Source organism: Oncorhynchus mykiss, chromosome 13, assembly GCF_057628025.1.
Source record: "Oncorhynchus mykiss isolate SJ-2025 chromosome 13, ASM5762802v1, whole genome shotgun sequence".
Lineage (NCBI taxonomy): Eukaryota > Metazoa > Chordata > Actinopteri > Salmoniformes > Salmonidae > Oncorhynchus > Oncorhynchus mykiss.
The window spans coordinates 38464424-38484197 of NC_143034.1; the positions used below are offsets into that span (position 1 = coordinate 38464424).

General features: G+C 42.8%; 1 protein-coding gene across 1 annotated transcript; it reads right to left on the minus strand.

The window, feature by feature from the left end:
• Nucleotides 1-15: 15 nt before the first annotated feature.
• rcor3 (REST corepressor 3) lies at nt 16-16521 on the minus strand. The gene is made up of 12 exons (XM_021557406.3): nt 16064-16521; nt 15896-15952; nt 15402-15479; nt 15238-15290; nt 14772-14933; nt 14209-14333; nt 14044-14122; nt 10754-10975; nt 5741-5818; nt 4361-4418; nt 4012-4256; nt 16-1742 (listed from the first exon to the last, which is right to left on the minus strand). Exons 1-12 carry the CDS (start codon nt 16185-16187, stop codon nt 1380-1382), a joined length of 1644 nt encoding a protein of 547 aa, XP_021413081.2. The 5' UTR covers nt 16188-16521; the 3' UTR covers nt 16-1379.
• Between the last annotated feature and the right edge of the window lie 3253 nt (nt 16522-19774).

Consider the following 19774-nt stretch of genomic DNA (forward strand, 5'->3'; position numbering starts at 1 on the left):
TAATGGCAAGCGAATAGCATAGTAAACACAATGTCATGTATTTTTAAGGCAAAATGCAAGTCCTCAATGTCCATGATTATACTTACTTCTGGCCACATTATTTCCACAGGAAAGGATTAATGACTCAGTGTATTAGTGGTTCAAAGGTCATTTAAGTTCACATTTCAACAAGCTTGTCACCATGTACAGTAGTGAATTAGCCTATTTCATCCTCCATTCCTTAACAGTGATGAGGCAGAATTTGAGAAACGTTCCAGAAATCTTACTACAACCAGGATTTCTGGAGAACATATAACATTTTACGGAATCTTTCAACCCCGAACATGAAGTGGCACTCATTCATTCCCTAAACTTGGTAAGAAACTATTGATCATAGCTGGACAGACAACATAAAACAAAATGTTAGAAATATTTGAATGGATATGTTAGGGACTATGCCACATCTTACACTGGGAATAACTGATAGGCGACCGTCAAAAACACGCTTTTGGATTTTGTTTTAGTTATGATCATCATGGTTTCAAATTATGCAACCAAATTACACAACTGTACAAAAGTCAAACATTTTGTTCTTCAATATATCTTAAATGAAAATCATTTAAACAAATTCCTGAAAATGTGTCTCACTGACTACAACAATCAATTGACTGACAGTGACACCCTCGAAGCTTAATATTACATTAAACAAGTTCATTTTATTAACCGGTTCATAATTTTTTTCAATCGGTTTCTTCCAGTTTAGATCAATTCAATCACGTAAATACAGTTGTCCTAGACGTGTAAGAGCACTTACACAATGGTTATTATTATACTGGACATAGGCAAAAATCAGTCAAGTCCATAGCACCGAGTAGAAAAATAAATAATGCTTATATAAAAGATACACGTCTATATTCGCTCAAAGAACAAATATGCGTTACAGCAAATCAAAGAATCCAACAGAAATATGGCAACGCCACCTTTTCACTAGTTGTGTGTATTGTCCATCATAGTGTCTTCAATATACCTTTTGTTTATATACTACTTGCAAATTTTGCCAGTTTGTAAAATATACATTAACCAGAAGCCAAGAACACTTTCAAAAAGAACCAATGCTTCTAGTAAATCTTTAACATCACCAACACATAACATCTAAGCAAGTCTGTTAAAGATGAGTGAATAAAAAAAAAAGTGATTTCAAATAAATAAAAAAACTAAGACCTAACCTAATATACATATACTTTAAAAACTTCAACGGTTTTACTTTTCTCATTAATATACATCATTTCCTCATAACAACCAACGATTGACGACCTTCAGGAAAACAACAGCAAACAAACGACCAAGTTAAAAAAAACGACCACGACTTTTCAGTTTTCTTCCTTCGCCATTGCACACACTCAGTGCAGCGTGGAGGAGGACAACGTCTCCGATGGGATACCCACCAGGGTGGGGGGCGGCTGGCTGGAGCCTGGGCACCCTGTGGAGTTAGGGACAAGCGGCCGGGGATTGAGGCGCGGGGGCTGGGGGTTGGAGGGCCGGATGAGTGGGGGGGGCTGGTTGAGCACGGGCCGGGGTTGGAGGAAGCGGGCCTGCTGCTGGAGAGGGGGCGGCTGCCTGTGGAGGGCTGGGGTGGCCGGCAGGGAGGGCCGTAGGAGCGGGGGTGGCTGGTTGAGCGAGGTTGCCGACGACGTCACCAGGGTCTGGAAAGTTGCAGAGGAAGTGGCAGCGGGAGAAGGGCCTGACGAGAGGGTCACCTGGCCCTGGAAGAGAGAGGCGTGAGTTGGGATTTCAGACCAAAACACAGATGGGCAATACATTACAGCTTACAGTGCATTCGGAAAAGTATTGTCGACCCCTTTTACATTACAGCCTTTTTCTAAAAATTTTATTTTTACATTTTTTTATTCTCCCATCGACACACAATACTTATAATGACAAAGCAAAAACAGGTCTTTAGAATTTTTAGCAAATCTATTAAAAACATAAATACCTTGATTTACAGATTATTCAGACCCTTTGCTATGAGAATCGAAATTGAACTCAGGTGCATCCTGTTTCCAATGATCATCCTTGATGTTTTTATAACTTGATTGAGTCCACCTGTGGTAAATTCAATTGATTGTGCCGTTCCAAATCATGTCCACACACACACCTGTCTATATAAGGTCCCACAGTTGACAGTGCATGTCAGAGGAAAAACCAAGCCATGAAGTCGAAATAATTGTCCGTAGAGCTCCGAGACAGGATTGTGTCTAGGCATTGAACGTCCCCAAGAAAACAGTGGCCTCCATTCTTAAATGAAGGACGTTTGGAACCACCAAGACACTTCCTAGAGCTGGCCACCCGGCCAAACTGAACAATCATGGGAGAAGGGCCTTGGTCAGGGAGGTGACCAAGAACCCGATGGTCACTCTGACAGAGCTCCAGAGTTCCTTTGTGGAGATGGGAGAACCTTACAGAAGGACAACCATCTCTGCAGTCCTCCACCAATCACGCCTTTATGGTAGAGTGGCCAGACAGAAGCTACTCCTTAAAAGGCACATGACAGCCCCCTTGGAGTTTGCCAAAAGGCACCTAAAGACTCTGACCATTACAAACAAGATTATCTGGTCTGATGAAACCAAGCTTGAACTCTTTGGCCTGAATGCCAAGCGTCACGTATGGAGGAAACCTGGCACCATCCCTACGGTGAGGCATGGTGGTGGCAGCATCATGCTGTGGGGATGTTTTTGAGCAGAAGGGACTGGGAGACTAGTCAGAATCGAGGGAAAGATGAACGGAGGAAAGTACAGCGCGATCCTTCTCCAGAGTGCTCAGGACCTCAGTCCAACAAGACAATGACCCTAAGCACACAGCCAAGACAACACAGGAGTGGCTTTGGGACAAGTCTCTGAATGTCCTTGAGTGGCCCAGCTAGAGCCCAGACTTGAACCTGATCAAGCATCTCTGGAGAGACATGAAAATAGCTGTGTTGCGACGCTCCCCATCCAACCTGACAGAGCTTGAGAGGATTTCCAGAGAACAATGGGAGAAACTCTCCAAACACGGGTGCCAAGCTTGTAGCGTCATACCCAATGACTCATGGCTGTGCTCGCTGCCAAAGGTGCTTCAACAAAGTACTGAGTAAAGGGTCTGAATACTTATGTAAATGTGATCAGTTTTTTTATTTGTAATAAATTAGCAAACATTTAACAAACCTGTTTTTGCTCTGTCATTGTGGGGTATTGTGTATAGATTGTAGATTTATTTTGTCGAGATTGGTGTGGAAGAACTTGACTGGCCTGCACAGAGCCCTGACCTCAACTCCATCGAACACCTTTGGGATGAATTGGAATGCCAACTGTGAGCCAGGCCTAATCGCCCAACATCAGTGCCCGACCTCACTAATGCTCTGTGGCTTAATGGAAGCAAGTCCCTGTAGCAATGTTCCAACATCTAGTGGAAAGCCTTCCCAGAAAAGTGGAGGCTGTTATAGTAGCAAAGGAGGGACCTACTCCATATCAATGCCCATGATTTTGGAATGAGATGTTCGACGAACAGTTGTCCTTACTGTCCATACTTTTGGTCATGCAGTGTTTTTGTATTATACTATTTTCTATACTGTATAGCATGGCCATCTACCACTGGAAATAATACTTAGCTACACATCATGCAAGGAGTAAAATACCATTAGTCAACCACATTCTGATACTTATACAAGTTATCAAGTCGATGGAAATTTGTAGAATAATAAATTGTGAATTGAAAATGTAGTGTATTGCCCCCCCCCCTCCAAGGTGTGAATGTCCACATGCAACTAACATTGTTAGGAACTTTGGCACAATCATAATTGCTTATGACATCTTATGCCCTGACTATAATGTTAAGACACCTTTTCATGAAGGAATGTTTATGAAACTGCAGTGTTAGAGATTTGTTGGAGCAAAAACCTGCTTGTGGGAGGCCAACTCCCATAGCGAAATCACAGAAGGGGTTTCTGGGAAGGTAAACATTTTTTTGTTTTAGGGGAATAAAGGAACGCTCCACCACCTCCTCCTCCTCTTCGTCCGTACTCTTCCCAGAAAGGGTGTTGGAGCTGTTCTTCCCCTCCTCGCCAGATGTGGCAGTGTCACCGTTGGGGGTGCCAGTTCCCTGCTCCGCCTCCCACTCCTGCAGCACCTCCTCCAGGTTAAACCGCCGGCGGTAGTTCACAAAGAAGTTCTTTACCTGCCCTACCGTCTTATTACCGATAACGTCGGCAATGGCCTGGAAGTCTTTCCCGTACTTCCGGACACCTGGTGAAACAACAAATATTCTGAAATTGCACGAGGTAAACAGACTGGCGGGCCATGGACAAGAAGATGACCTGACTACAAACGCACAAAGAACGTAGGTTTACCTTGAACTGCCAGAAGCTGTTCATCTGTTGTCCAGCGGGCATTAACTTTTTGGTTGCACTAGAACAGACAAAGAATACCTGATATTATACACTGAACAAAAACAAATGTAACAATTGCAAAGATTTTACTGAGTTGCAGCTCATAAGGAAATCAGTTAATTTAAATAAATTAATTAGGGCCTAATCTATGAATTTCACATGACTGGGAATACAGATGTATCTGTTGACTCAGATAGCTTTAAAAAAAAGTAGGGGCTTGGATCAGAAAACCAGTCAGTATCTGGTGTGACCATTTGCCTCATGCAGCACACCATCTCCTTCACTATAGAGTTGATCAGGCTGTTGATTGTGGCCTGTGGAATATTGTCCCACTACTCTTCGGTGGGTGTGCGAAGTTGCTGGATATTGGCAGGAACTGGTCGTGGGTGACATGTCTAGTGAGTATGCAGGTCATGGAAGAACTGGGACATTTTTTTAACTTCCAGGAATTGTTTACAGATCTTTGCGACATGGGGCTGTGCATTGTCATGCTGAAACATGAAGTGATAGTGGCGGGTTGAATGGCAAGACGATGGGCCTCAGGATCTCTTCGCTAACTCTGTGCATTCAAATTGCCATAGGTAAAATGCAGTTGTCCGTAGCTTATGCCTGCCCATACCATAACCCCCCACCATGGGGCACTGTTCACAACATTGACATCAGCGAACCGCTCGCCCACATGACGCCATATATGCTGTCTGCCATCTGGCCGGTACAGTTGAAGCTGGGATTTATCCATAAAGAGCACACTTCTCCAGTGTTCCAGCAGCCATCGAAGGTGAGCATTTCCCCACTGAAGTCCGTTACGACCCCAAACTGCAGTCAGGTCAAGACCCTGGTGAGGACGACGAGTTTCATCAGCTGTCCGGGTGGCTTGTCTCAGACATTTCCGCATGTGAAGAAGTCAGATGTGGCGGTCCTGGCCTGGTTTGCAGTTGAGGCCATTTGGACTTACTATCAAATTATCTAACACAATGTTGGAGGCCACTTATAGTAGAGAAATGAACATTAAATGACCTGGCAACACCTCTGGTGGACATTCCTGCAGTCAGCGTGCCAATTGCACACTCCCTCAAAACTTGAGACATCTGTGGCATTGTTTTGTGACAACTGCACATTTTAGAGTGGCATTTTATTGTCCCCAGCACAAGGTGCACCTGTGTAATGATCATGCCGTTTTAATAAGCTTCTTGATATGCCACACCTGTCAGGTGGATGGATTATTTTGGCAAAGGATAAATGCTCACTTACAAGGATATAAACAAACTTGTGCACACCATTTGAGAAATAAACTTTGTTCTAGGTCCCTTTCTCACTGAAATCTAAACTTTTGGCACATACCTCTGGCAGCCTGAAGTCATCAATGCCCGCTTCCATCCTGTGTTTCAGACCACTGTTCAGTTGCTTTGCATTTTGAACCTGTGGGATAAATTCATAGTGCCTTCAGAAAGTACTCACATCCCTTGACTTTATCGACATTTTGTTGTTACAGCCCAAGCACAATACCCCATAATGTCAAAGTAGAATTATGTTTTTAGAAATGTTTACAAATTAATAATAAAAAAAATGAAAAGCTGAAATGTCTTGAGTCCAAGTATTCAACCCCTTTTATGGCAAGCCTAAATACGTTCAGGAGTAAAAATGTGCTTAACAAGTCACATAAGTTGCATGGACTCACTGTGTGCAATGTGTTTAACATGTTAATTAAATGACTCTGTACCCACACATATACAATTATCTGTAAAGTCGTTCAGTTGAGCAGTGAATTTCAACCACAAAGACCAGAGAGGTTTTCCAACGCCTCAAAGGGCACCTAATGAATATCCCTTAGAAGCATGGTGAAGTTATTAATTACACTTTGGATGGTGTATTAATACACCCAGTCACTACAAAGATACAAGCGTCCTTCCTAACTCTGTTGTCGGAAAGGAAGGAAAGAGGAAGGAAAGAGGAAGGATTTCACCACGAGGCCAATAGTGACTTTAAAACAGTTTAAATGCCTGTGATAGGAGAAAGCTGGAGATGGATGAACAAAATTGTAGTTACTACACAATACTAACCTAAATGTCAAGAATGAGAAGGAAGCCTGTACAGATTTTTTTTTTCTCAAACATGCATCCTGTTTGCCATAGCATTAAAGCAAAACTGCAAAAAAAATGGCAAATTAACTGTCTTGAATACAAAGCGCTATGCTTGGGGCAAATTCAACACATCACTGAGTACCATACTTCATATTTTCAACCATGGTGGTGGCTGCATCATGTTATGAGTATGGTTGTCATCTGCAAATACTTTTTTTGGGGGATGGATAAAAAGAAACGGAATAGATCAAAGCACAGGCAAAATCCTAGATTAAAACCTGGTTCAGCTTTCCAACAGACACTGGGAGACACATTCACCTTTCAGCAGGACAATAACCTAAAACACAAGGCCAAATATACACTGGAGTTGACCAAGACGACATTGAAAGTTCCTGAGTAGTGTAGTTAGTTTTGACTTAAATCAGCTTGAAATTCTATGGCAAGACTTAAATGGATGTCTAGCAATGACCAACTTGACAGAGCTTGAAGAATGTACAATATTTGCATTTTTTTTAAAAAATCTCTTGGATTTACCCAGAAAGACTCACAGCTTTAAAATTGCTGCTAAAGGTGATTAATATGTATTGACTCAGAGGGTTGAATACATGTATTCAAGAGAATTTAAGAAAAATAAAACACTTACATTCTTCCACTTTGACATGTAAATCATTGACAAAAAGTTACAATGTGGGATTAAAATGGATTTGTAACACAAAATATCAAGGGGTGTGTAAGTCAAGGGGTGTGTATCCTTTTTTTTAAGGCACCGTACATATGCTTAGAACACCACAATGCAGTAAGTAGTACAGATACTTTTGGTTCATGTAGTGTATGTGGACAGTTGCTTGAACATTTCATTCCAAAATCATGGGCATAAATATGGAGTTGGTCCCCCTTTGCTGCTATAACAGCCTCCACTCTTCAGGGAAGGCTTTCCAATAGATGTTGGACCATTGCTTCGGGGACTTGCTTCCATCTAGCCACAAGAGCATTAGTGAGGTTGGGCACTGATGTTGGGCGATTAGGCCTGGCATGCAGTCGGCGTTCCAATTCATCCTAAAGGTGTTCGATGGGCTCTGCAGGCCAGTCACGTTCTTCCACACTGATCTTGACAAACCATTTCTGTATGGACCTCGCTTTGCACGGAGGCGTTGTCAAGCTGCAACAGGAAAGGGCCTTCCCAAACTGTTGCTACAAAGTTGGAAACACTATCATCTAGAAGGTAATGGTGTGCTGTAGCATTACGATTTCCTTTTACTGGAACTAAGGGGGCTGGAGCCCGAACCATGAAAAGCTCCACCGTTATTCCTGCACCAAACTTTACAGTTGGCACTATGCATTGGGGCAGGTAGCTCCTGGCATCCGCCAAACACAGATTTGTCCGTCAGACATCGATGGGGAAGCGTGATTAATCACTCCAGAGAACATGTTTCCACTGCTCCAGAGTCCAATGGTGGCGAGCTTTACACCACTCCAGCCCGACGCTTGGCATTGCGCATGGTGATCATAGGTTTGTGTGCGGCTGCTTGGCAATGGAAACCCATTTCATAAAGCTCCTGACAAACAGTTCTTGTGCTGATATTGCTTCCAGAGGCAGTTTGGAACTCTGTAGTGAGTGTTGCAACTGAGGACAGACGAGTTTGACGCGCTTCAGCACTCGGCAGTCTCGTTCTGTGAGCTTGTGTGGCCTACCACTTCGCGGCTGAGCCGTTGTTGCTCCTAGATGTTTCCACTTCACAATAACAGCACTTACAGTTGAGCGGGGCAGCTCTAGCAGGGCAGAAATTTGATTAACTGAATTGTTGGAAAGGTGGCATCCTATGACGATGCCACGTTGAAAGTTACTGAGCTCTTCTGTAAGGCCATTCTACTGCGAATGTTTGTCTATGGAGATTGCATGGCTCTGGTCGATTTTATACACCAGTCAGCAATGGGTGTGGCTGAAATAGCCAAATCTACAAATTTGAAGGGGTGTCCAAATTTGTGTATATATACAGTACCAGTCAAAAGTTTGGACACACCTACTCATTCAAGGGTTCTTCTTCATTTGTACTATTTTCTACATTGTAGAATAGTGAAGACATCAAAACTATTAAATAACATATGGAATCATGTAGTAACCAAAAAAAGTGTTCAACAAATCAAAATAGATTTTAGATTCTTCAAATAGCCACCATTTGCCTTGATGACAGCTTTGCACACTCTTGGCATTCTCTCAACCAGCTTCATGAGGAATGATTTTCAATTAACATGTGTGCCTTGTTAAAGTTAATTCGTGAAATTTCTTTCCTACATGCGTTTGAGCCAATCAGTTGTGTTGTGACAGGGAGCGGTGGTACAGTTCCTTGTGAAAGTATTCACCCCCCTTGGCATTTTTTCCTATTTGTTGCCGTATAACCTGGAATTAAAATCTTTTTTTTTTGTGGGGTTTGTGTCATTTGATTTGCACAACATGCCTACCACTTTGAAGATGCAAAATATGTTTTCTTGTGAAAGAAACGAGACAACAAAATAGAGAGCTTGAGCGTGCATAACTATTCACCCCACCAAAGTCAATACTTTGTAGAGCCACCTTTTGCAGCAATTACAGCTACAAGTCTTTTGGGGTATGTCTCTATAAGCTTGGCACATCTTGCCAGTGGGATTTTCGCCCATTCTTCAAGCAAAACTGCTCCAGCTCCTTCAAGTTGGATGGGTTCCATTGGTGTGCAGCAATCATTAAGTCCTACCACAGACTCAATTGGATTGAGGTCTGGGCTTTGACTAGACCATTCCAAGACATTTAAATGTTTCCCCTTTAAACCACTTGAGTGTTGCTTTAGCAGTACGCTTAGGGTTATTGTCCTGCTGGAAGGTGAATCTCCGTCCCAGTCTCAAATCTCTGGAAGACTGAAACAGGTTTCCCTCAAGAATTTCCCTGTATTTAGCGCCATCCATCATTCCTTCGATTCTGACCATTTTCCCAGTCCCTGCCAATGAAAAACAACCCCACAGCATGATGCTGCCACCACCATGCTTCACTGTGGGGATGGTGTTCTCGGGGTGATGGGAGGTGTTGGGTTTGTACCAGACATAGCGTTTTCCTTGATGGCCAAAAAGCAACATTTTAGTCTCATCTGACCAGAGTTCCTTATTCCATATGTTTGGGGAGTATGCCTTTTGGTGAACAACAAACGTGTTCGCTTATTTTTTTCTTTAAGCAATGGCTTTTTTCTGTCCACTCTTCCGTAAAGCCTAGCTCTGTGGAGTGTACGGCTTAAAGTGGTCCTATGGCCAGATACTCAAATCACTGCTGTGGAGCTTTGCAGCTCCTTCAGGTTTATCTTCGGTCTCTTTGTTGTCTCTCTGATTAATGCCCTCCTTGCCTGGTCTGTGAGTTTTGGTGGGCGGCCCTCTCTTGGCAAGTTAGTCGTGGTGCCATATTCTTTCCATTTTTTAATAATGGATTTTATGGTGCTCTGTGGAAGGTTCAAAGTTTCAGATATTTTTTTATAACCCAACCCTGATCTGTACTTCTCCACAACTTTGTCCCTGACCTGTTGGGAGAGCTCCTTGGTATTCATGGTGCCGCTTGCTTGGTGGTGCCCCTTTCTTAGTGGTGTTGCAGACCCTGGAGCCTTTCAGAACAAGTACAGTGGGGAGAACAAGTATTTGATACACAGCCGATTTTGCAGGTTTTCCTACTTACAAAGCATGTAGAGGTCTGTAATATTTTATCATAGGTACACTTCAACTGTGAGAGACGGAATCTAAAACAAAATCCAGAAAATGACATTGTATGATTTAAGTAATTAATTTGATGGAGTGCTACATTAGATGGCCTCCACAATCAACCGACCTCAACCCAATTGAGATGGTTTGGGATGAGTTGGACTGCAGAGTGAAGGAAAAGCAGTCAACAAGTGCTCAGCATATGTGGGAACTCCTTCAAGACTGTTGGAAAATCATTCCTCAAGAGTGTGCAAAGCTGTCAAGGCAAAGTGTGGCTACTTTGAAGAATCCCAAATATAAAATATATTTAGATTTGTTTAACACCTTTGGATACAACATGATTCCATGTGTTATTTCATAATTTTGATGTCTTCACTATTATTGCACAATGTAGAAAATTGTCAAAATAAAGAAAAACCCTTGAATGAGTAGGTGTGGCCAAACTTTTCACTGGTATTATATATATAAACTAATGACTAAAATGTACTGTGAAAAAGCCTCAACTCAAGCACCTTGAGGACCCAGGTTGCCCTGCATTGAGACCAGAATCCCCAACACTCACCTGTCTTTTGAGGCCCACCAGCTCCATGTCCAGCTGCCGAAGGACGGTGTTGGCAGCGCTGGAGCTGCACGACACTGCCACCACATCCTCCTGGGTCAGATACATGCCCTTGGGTGGCCGGCACTTGGAACGCTGTGAGTGATGCCGGTGCATGAGCGTCAGGTGCTCCCGTCGGCCGAGCCCAATCTTGGAGGAGCTCAGGGGCTGGGGCTCCGTGTGGCTCTGGAGAGGCGTAGGTCAACTTTCTATTAGCTGTCACAACTGTTCCTAACATCTATTGGGTCATTGTTAGGACATATGACATGACACCTGGGAGTATGTTTTAAGAGGTATATTAAAAGGAAATGCTGTTCATGCTCCCAGGTGATTTTATTGATACGTTTCGACTCAGGTGTTCATCAGGCATCAATGAAAAATCACCTGGGAAGATGAACAGCAGTGTGGTGCTCTCATTTTAATTGGTAATGAGTTCACCTACAACTGACACACCTGCAAAAAAGTACCTGGATGTGCGTATGTTCTGAAGCTTTTGCAAGTAAGTGTCATATTAAAGTGAGACTCAGCGATTTGAAGTTGCCATGAGCAGCACCACTGATATTCAGATGAGCACAATGCAAAACTGTGCTCTCACAGTAACAGAGTTTCTGCACATATGCGTGGTAGAGTCCTGCATGGCTCTGTGTTTTGGACCCGAACCCGCCCCCGCCACATCAATTCCGAGCCCCACCGGATATTAAGACAGATATTTTCCCTCAACACGACCCACCAGCATAGAATTGTTCCAAGAACCGATCTATGACACGCCAAATAACATCAATTTATTTAAAAAAAAGTTATGATCAGAGTGTTAGGCCATTTTATGATAAGCTGTAGACCACGCTATCTACCAAGAGAGTTTCTGTATTTTGTGTAGCTGTCTGCATACCACCACAGACAGATGCTGGCACTAAAACCACACTCAATGAACTGTATAAGGCCATAAGCAAACAGGAAAATGCTAATTCAGAGCCAGCACTCCTAGACGAAAGGGACTTTAATGCAGGGAAATTTAAATCAGTTTTACCTCATTTCTATCAGCATGTTAAATGTGCAACTAGAGGAAAAAAAAGTCTAGACCACCTTTACGCCACACACAGAGGTGAGCACAAAGCTCTCCCTTGCCCTCCATTTGGCAGATCTGACCATAATTCTATCCTCCTGATTCCTGCTTACAAGCAAAATGTAAAGCAGGAAGCGCCAGTGACCAGTGAAAGTGGTCAGATGAAGCAGATGCTAAACCACAGGACTGTAGCACAGACTGGAATATGTTCCTGGATTCTTCCGATGGAATTGATGGAGTACACCACATCAGTCACTGGCTTTATCAATAAGTGCATTGAGGACATTGTCCCCACAGTGACTCTACGTACATTCCCCAACCAACATTCGCACTGAGCTAAAAGGGTAGCGCTGCTGCTTTCAAGGAGTGGGACGAACCCGGAAGCTGATCCTCAACACGGGGGCCCCTCAGGGGTGCGTGGTCAGTCCCCTCCTGTACTCCCTGTTCACTCGTGACTGCACGACCAGACACGATTCCAACACTATCATTAAGTTTGCTGATGACCCAACAGTGGTAGGCCTGATCACCAACAACGTTGAGACAGCCTATAGGGAGGAGGTCAGAGACCTGACCGTGTGGTGCAAGGACAACAACGTCAACAACGTTGGTCTCCCCCAACGTGATCAAGACAAAGGAGATGATTGTGGACTACAGGAAAATGAGGACTGAGCACACCACCATTTTCACCAAGTTCCTTGGCGTCCACATCACTAACAAACTAAAATGGTCCAAGCACACCAAGACAGTCATGAAGAGGGCATGACAAAATTACTATTCCCCTTTAGGAGAATGAAAAGATTTGGCATGGGTCCTCAGATCCTCAAATGTTTTACAGCTGCACCATCGAGAACATCTGGCGGGTTGCATCACTGCCTGGTATGGCAACTGCTTGGCCTCCGACCGCAAGGAACTACAGAGGGTAGTGCGTAAGGCCCAGTACATCACCAGGGCCAAACTTCCTGCCATCCAGGACCTCTATACCAGGCAGTGTCAGAGGAAGGCCCAAAAAATTGTCAAAGACTCCAGCCACCCTAGTCATAGACTGTTCTCTCTGCTACCAAACGGCAATTGGTACCGGAGCGCCAAGTCTCGGTCCAAGAGGCTTCAAACAGATTCTACCCCCAAGCCATAACACTCATGAACAGCTAATAAAATGGCTACCCAGACTATTTGCGTTGCCCCCCTCCCCTCTTCTATGCTGCTGCTACTCTGTTATTATCTATGCATAGTCACCTTAATAACTCTACCTACATGTTCATATTACTCAATTACCTTGACTGGGGATTTCAACCCACGGGTTGAAAGACTTTTCATTCCACCTGCCATAAATGTTTTTTTTGCGGGTCAACAGTGGGTATCCATCCCGATGCAGGATTCTAGTCCACGGGTGTGCGTCTCACTGCTACAACGTAATAGCTATGGAACCAAAACTGTGTAAAAGTTTAGTCTCGTGCTTCAAACTCTTTTAGTTGTTGCGGAAATTGGCCCTGTTGCATTTACTTTATGCATCGCTTACTGTACCTTTTTAGTGTGACCTTTGTTACTAACCCAATAACTAGCCTACGGATATTGTTTCACTCGCTGTATCTAGTGGTCCTAGGCCTAGATACATTGTCTGTAACCTGAACGTGTGCATTTGTGAGAACTCTGTGCATTGGAGGACCGTGTCCAGGGAGACAGCAATCTTATCTTGGTCCAGGGCTAGCTCTGTCTCTCTTGACCTCGTTCGTCATCTAAGTGGATTATCATTGGTTCAGATGGTGACAAAAATACATGCATACAAAAAGAAAGCCACAAACAAGTATGACTAAACTAAAGATTCAAAACTAAATGAAAGGCCTCATGGCCACCAAACCAACTAGCAACCTCACTGACCGATGGGACACTGACCGATGATCACCCTTAATTGGCAGCACCTGATGTGCTTATCAAGCAGGCTTAATACCTGGGCAAGGTTACTGCCACCTGGGGATGGAGTGTGGAAGTGTATCCTGGGTAGTGTGTTTGTCTACTGTATATCCTAACACTAACCTCCCCCCCACATCATAACACCTTGCATTTTATTTCACTATTTTCTTTGGCGTCTGTCTACTCTACTACTCATTGTAAGTGAATGCTGGTCACTGATTACTGTTTGATATATCCCAACTACCATTCCATCAGTTTAAATTCTAAAGTTTAGATAACGTACCTCTTTTTTCGTCTCCTTGGTTGGGTCATAATCGCTATCGTTTGCTTCAATGGGGTTGGCCTCCTCCATTTCTTCATCACTAATGTCAAGAAAAGCAAATCGTTATTGGATTCCGACCACTTGGAATTTGACAGACAGTAGTAAAAGGCGAGCTACAACTCTCACCTTTCATCTTGGGCGTTTCGGTTTGCCAGCTTTCTGGCCTGGCGGTCCATCAGGCTGGTCCTGGACCGGGTCTTCTTCCAGGAGTAGTAATACTTCACAAGGCTGGATATGGACTTGTCTGGTAACTACAACAGATGAGAAAATGGTACCAATCGACAGTTTATACTTACATTAAAGCCGGGATTCAATCAAAGGCGCACTGTTGACAAGCCCACTGCACTGTTGACAAGCGCACTGCACTGTTGACAAGCGCACTGCACTGTTGACAAGAATACTGCACTGTTGACAAGAATACTGCACTGTTGACAAGCGCACTGCACTGTTGACAAGCGCACTGCACTGTTGACAAGCGCACTGCACTGTTGACTATGCGTCCTTTTAAAGGCAATCACCCCAACGTTCACACAGGTTGCATTCAAGGTGAATGCAGATGTCGGCTCAAGTGTAAATTACCTTAAATTCAACTGCAATATTCATCCAGACTGCTTGTGTATGTTTGTATAAACAGTATATAGACACACATTCAAGTAAAAGATACTGTATATTAATAATATGTATGTTACCATTTGTTGAATCCTGTGGAAGCTTTTTCCGTGGAAGCTGAAGGCTTGTTCGAACAGCACCTTATCCTCCACGGTCCACTCGTCGGGGAAGGGGGTGAAGTTGGGCAGGTCTGCCAGGGACTTCTCAATGTTGTGTTTGTGCCAGAACAGCATGCCCAATGCCTGTGGGGGACAGCAACGAGTGGAATCTGAGAATGGACACCAGGCAGGTCTATGGGGCATCACAAAGCCAGAAATGCTTGAGCAACAGAACTAGAATAGGTAGAGTAGGTATTCCCCTAAATAACATTTGAATATGTTATTTTTAAGTATGTCGTGGTAGTTTATTAATACATTGTGGGTCAAATGTACTGAGCTTTCACACAATTGTAAATGTTAGGCCTGTCGGGGGGGGGGGGGGGATTCTCTGCATTGGTGAAAAAGCTTCGTAAAAGTGGCCCTAATTAATCCTAAAAAGCAGACATACCTGCTCAACATTATATCCATGCTTCTCTTTTGCAATGGCAATATATTCATCCACTGTGGGGGAAAAAAATCATAGTTTAATTAAACTACTTGTAAATATTTTTGTAAAATCAACTTTTGGTTGTCTTTAGAAATAAGATGCTTGTGAAAACCAAACTGACTTACATTTTGGGTCGACAATGGTGTGATATGGAGACCACACCAACATTCCCCCACTATCTTTATCACTGTACTTGGTAGAACCTACAGAAAGATATATAGCACATCATTAGAAAAAACACATTTTCATATGGTGTAATTTCATGTAATTTTAACAGCCTAATTAAAGCAATTACATGCAGGACTAAAGAGGCTGCTTTATTGTTGTTAATATTGTTTAGGTAGCAACAAAAAGCCAATTCAGTTGAAGGAGACCAATAGCAAGCCTAGGGTGGGCAAGTATAGCCTCGGGATAGAAATGTTTCAAAACGCTTCTATAAACCAAACATGGACAACATCTTTCAATGGGCCCATAATTCTCTACACATCTGGCTCAATTCTGAAATAAAAGACTACTGACTATGGGTTGTAAAAGTAAGAAGGTTAATTTAAATGTATTGTCATAACCTATACCGAGGCTACCACCAGAATACTGTCAGGTAGATCAAGCATAACCTTACCAGGATCAAATTCTGGTATATTGGCTTGATAATCGGATCCCACACGCATTCCGACATCTGCAATTAGGAAAAATGTGTATAACACATTAATAGACACATTTTCTGTTTTTCGCGTTCAAAATAATACATGTACAGTGTGACATGCAAAATGAGTGTTCGAGGCTATACCGTGTTCGTCGTCACTGCCACTCTCATCAGAAAAATGTCCATTCGATGCATTTGAAGGGCTTTTTGTTCCGTTAGAGCGTCCCTTTCCGAGATACTCCGACCCTTTATCCATCATTCCAGGCATTTCTTACGTATCTTTGTGGGTTCTCCTTGGGATAATACCTAATATAACCATGCAATGTATCTTTTTTCACAGCCAGTCTTTTCAATAACTCCCACAGCTACGCAGCTGTGACACTGTGCCACAGTCCAGTATTCATCCACCATTTTTAGCTAATTATGGTTTTACAAAGATATATATATAAACAAAACATTGTTCAAGCCTGTTCCTGAGTCTGCTATTGGTTGCTTTTGGTGTAATTCACACGACTTGTATTTGTTCAGACATACAGCAATTGATATTCAAAATCAGAAGGAACTAATTCGTCTGGCGGAAGGACTTTTACGCACTTGGTTATATGAAGCCAAACTGCGGCTCTGCGTGCGCCGGTGAAAATGGAGTTGTTTACAGTCACGCTCCGTAGACGAATAGGCTACAACAATAATCATTTGTTACAATTTCTTACACATAATATAGGCTACGTCTGTTTGGACACGTTGGAGGCGTTTTGTAAAGCCAATATAGAACCCGTGGCTCTTTTTTTTAAAGAAGCGTCTTTATTCACAGAAGCTTCTACACAGCTTTTCAACATTTCAACGTAGGCTATTTTTGACTTGATTTTTTTGCAAATATAAACAACTCTACGTTTGCAATGATGGCCCCATATTAGGCTAATGATAAGTAGAGGAATATAGCCCAACTGTACAAAATAAAATAACCTGTCGTTTGGGTAGCCACGTTTTATTCTGAACATTGTCCTTGGTTTACCAGCAGATGGAGACAAAAGACCACTAGCCTATTTCGAGAGATCCCACAATTAATGAATTGTTTATTTGGTTTTCGAGTGTAATTTATTGATTTGGAAGTATAGGCCTATTAAATGTTTACTAGGCCTATGTAATTGACTTATGTCCGTGTTAGTGATGAGCGGTGACTTTGAGAGCGTTTGGAGATGGTTTTTACTATTTAGGTATCCACAATGACTATGGGCCTAATTAAGTGAAAATGTCAGTAGGCTCTCCCTCCCAATCCACATTGGTAGACCTCATTCCATTATCCTCTGTCCAGTCTATGAACTAAACTATGGATACAATGGTTGGTAAATAAAAAACCCACAAAGCCCTTTAGATGGTCAGTGAAGATGGACCCCAGCAGTTTGCCATGGAGGAGGCAAACTGGATATGAATAAAGATTTTTTTAAATATGGATAAAGAATTAAGAAATTAATTAAGAAATGCCTGGTTTGTTGGTACACTGTAGTACACTGTAGTGTACCTAATATGAGCTGCATTTCTGTACAAAACAGTCCTGTTCACATGTAAATTACTGTAATGTAGGCTTACATCTATTCAATGGCAAAAACATAATATTGGGGGGGATAAGTGCACTATATCACTTGGCAGAGGCCATAGTTCAATCACATACCGAGAAACTGTTTACCCAAGATCGGGGGTCTTTTGTCACATAACAATCATTTATGTCATTTTGTCATGATACCTATGCTACAACTCTCTTCAATCTGAATAAGCCCTATAGAATGAGTTAATCGATGGTGCCATATTGAACTCGGGGAAACCACTATTACTATCTGCAACTAACTGAACAAAAAATATTGTAATCAGATTACAAATGCTGTTTAAAAAGCTAGATAATTACTTCTAAATTCAGAAATTACTTTTAAATTCAGAAAGGATGTTTGTGGGGGGGACGACGACACTGACACCTTTCAAATCAAATCAAATGTATTTATATTGCCCTTTGTACATCAGCTGATATCTCAAAGTGCTGTACAGAAACCCAGCCTAAAACCCCAAACAGCAAGCAATGCAGGTGTAGAAGCACGGTGGCTAGGAAAAACTCCCTAGAAAGGCCAAAACCTAGAGAGGAACCAGGCTATGTGGGGTGGCCAGTCCTCTTCTGGCTGTGCCGGGTGGAGATTATAACAGAACATGGCCAAGATGTTCAAATGTTCATAAATGACCAGCATGGTCAAATAATAATAATCACAGGCAGAACAGTTGAGGTGGACTGGGGACAGCAAGGAGTCATCATGTCAGGTAGTCCTGAGGCATGGTCCGAGGGCTCAGGTCCTCCGAGAGAGAGAAAGAAAGAGAGAAAGAGAAAATTAGAGAGAGCATACTTAAATTCCCACAGGACACCGGATAGGACAGGAGAAGTACTCCAGATATAACAAACTAGCCCCCGACACAAACTACTGAGGCATACATACTGGAGGCTGAGACAGGAGGGGTCAGGAGACACTGTGGCCCCATCCGATGACACCCCCGGACAGGGCCAAACAGGAAGGATATAACCCCACCCACTTTGCCAAAGCACAGCCCCCACACCACTAGAGGGATATCCTCAACCACCAACTTACCATCCTGAGACAAGGCCGAGTATAGCCCTCAAAGATCTCCGCCACGGCACAACCCAAAGGGGGGCGCCAACCCAGACAGGAAGATCACATCAGTGACTCAACCCACTCACGTCACGCACCACTCCTAGGGACGGTATGAAAGAGTCCTAGTAAGCCAGTGACTCAGCCCCTGTAATAGGGTTAGAGGCAGAGAATCCTAGTGGAAAGAGGGGAACCGGCCAGGCAGAGACAGCAAGGGCGGTTCGTTGCTCCAGAGCCTTTCCTTTCACCTTCACACTCCTGGGCCAGACTACACTCAATCATATGACCCACTGAAGAGATGAGTCTTCAGTAAAGACTTAAAGGTTGAGACCGAGTTTGCGTCTCTCACATAAGTAGGCAGACCATTCCATAAAAATGGAGCTCTATAGGAGACATTTTTGGACAGAAAGTTTCTGATTTTTGCAATGTTACGTAGATTGAAAAAAGCTGTCCTTGAAACGTCTTGATAAGTTCTTCAAAAGAGAGATCAGGGTCCAGAGTAACGCCGAGGTCCTTCACAGTTTTATTTGAGACGGCTGTACAACCATTAAGATTCATTGTCAGATTCAACAGAAGATCTCTTTGTTTCTTGGGACCTAGAACAAGCATCTCTGTTTTGTCCGAGTTTAAAAGTAGAAAGTTAGCAGCCATTCACTTCCTTATGTCTGAAACACATGCTTCTAGCGAGGGCAATTTTGGGGCTTCACCATGTTTCATTGAAATGTACAGCTGTGTGTCATCCGCATAGCAGTGAAAGTTAACATTATACCTTTCGAATGACATCCCCAAGAGGTAAAATATATAGTGAAAACAATAGTGGTCCTAAAACGGAACCTTGAGGAACACCGACATTTACAGTTGAAATGTACACCTTTGTTGTCTCAATGACATTCAAGGCCATTTTGAAAAACGTTTTTAAACTTGTTCCACATGAGCAAGTCTGACCACAAGTCAGCGACCATTATGATGACACACCAAATGCGATTGATGGATCCTTTTTGTCTTCTTCTAAAACTATTTTGGTATTTATTTCATCAGTCCATTGTTGATATAGTTCCAAAATGTTTTGCATGTTAGCAATCAAGTTTTAAAGATATATAACTTTCTAAATATAGAAATACAGCCAGTACCATGCATTTTGCAAAACATTTTGGGACTATATCAACAATGGACTGATGAAACAAATACCAAAATAGTTTTAGAATAAGTT

Coding starts and splice junctions, on each gene's coding strand:
- rcor3 (XM_021557406.3), bottom strand. CDS start 16,187: ATGCCTGGAATGATGGATAAAGGGTCGGAGTATCTCGGAAAGGGACGC. Junction 5,819..10,753: donor TGGTGGGCCTCAAAAGACAG/GTGAGTGTTGGG, acceptor TTTATCCCACAG/GTTCAAAATGCAAAGCAACT. Junction 4,257..4,360: donor ACAGCTTCTGGCAGTTCAAG/GTAAACCTACGT, acceptor TTGTTTCACCAG/GTGTCCGGAAGTACGGGAAA.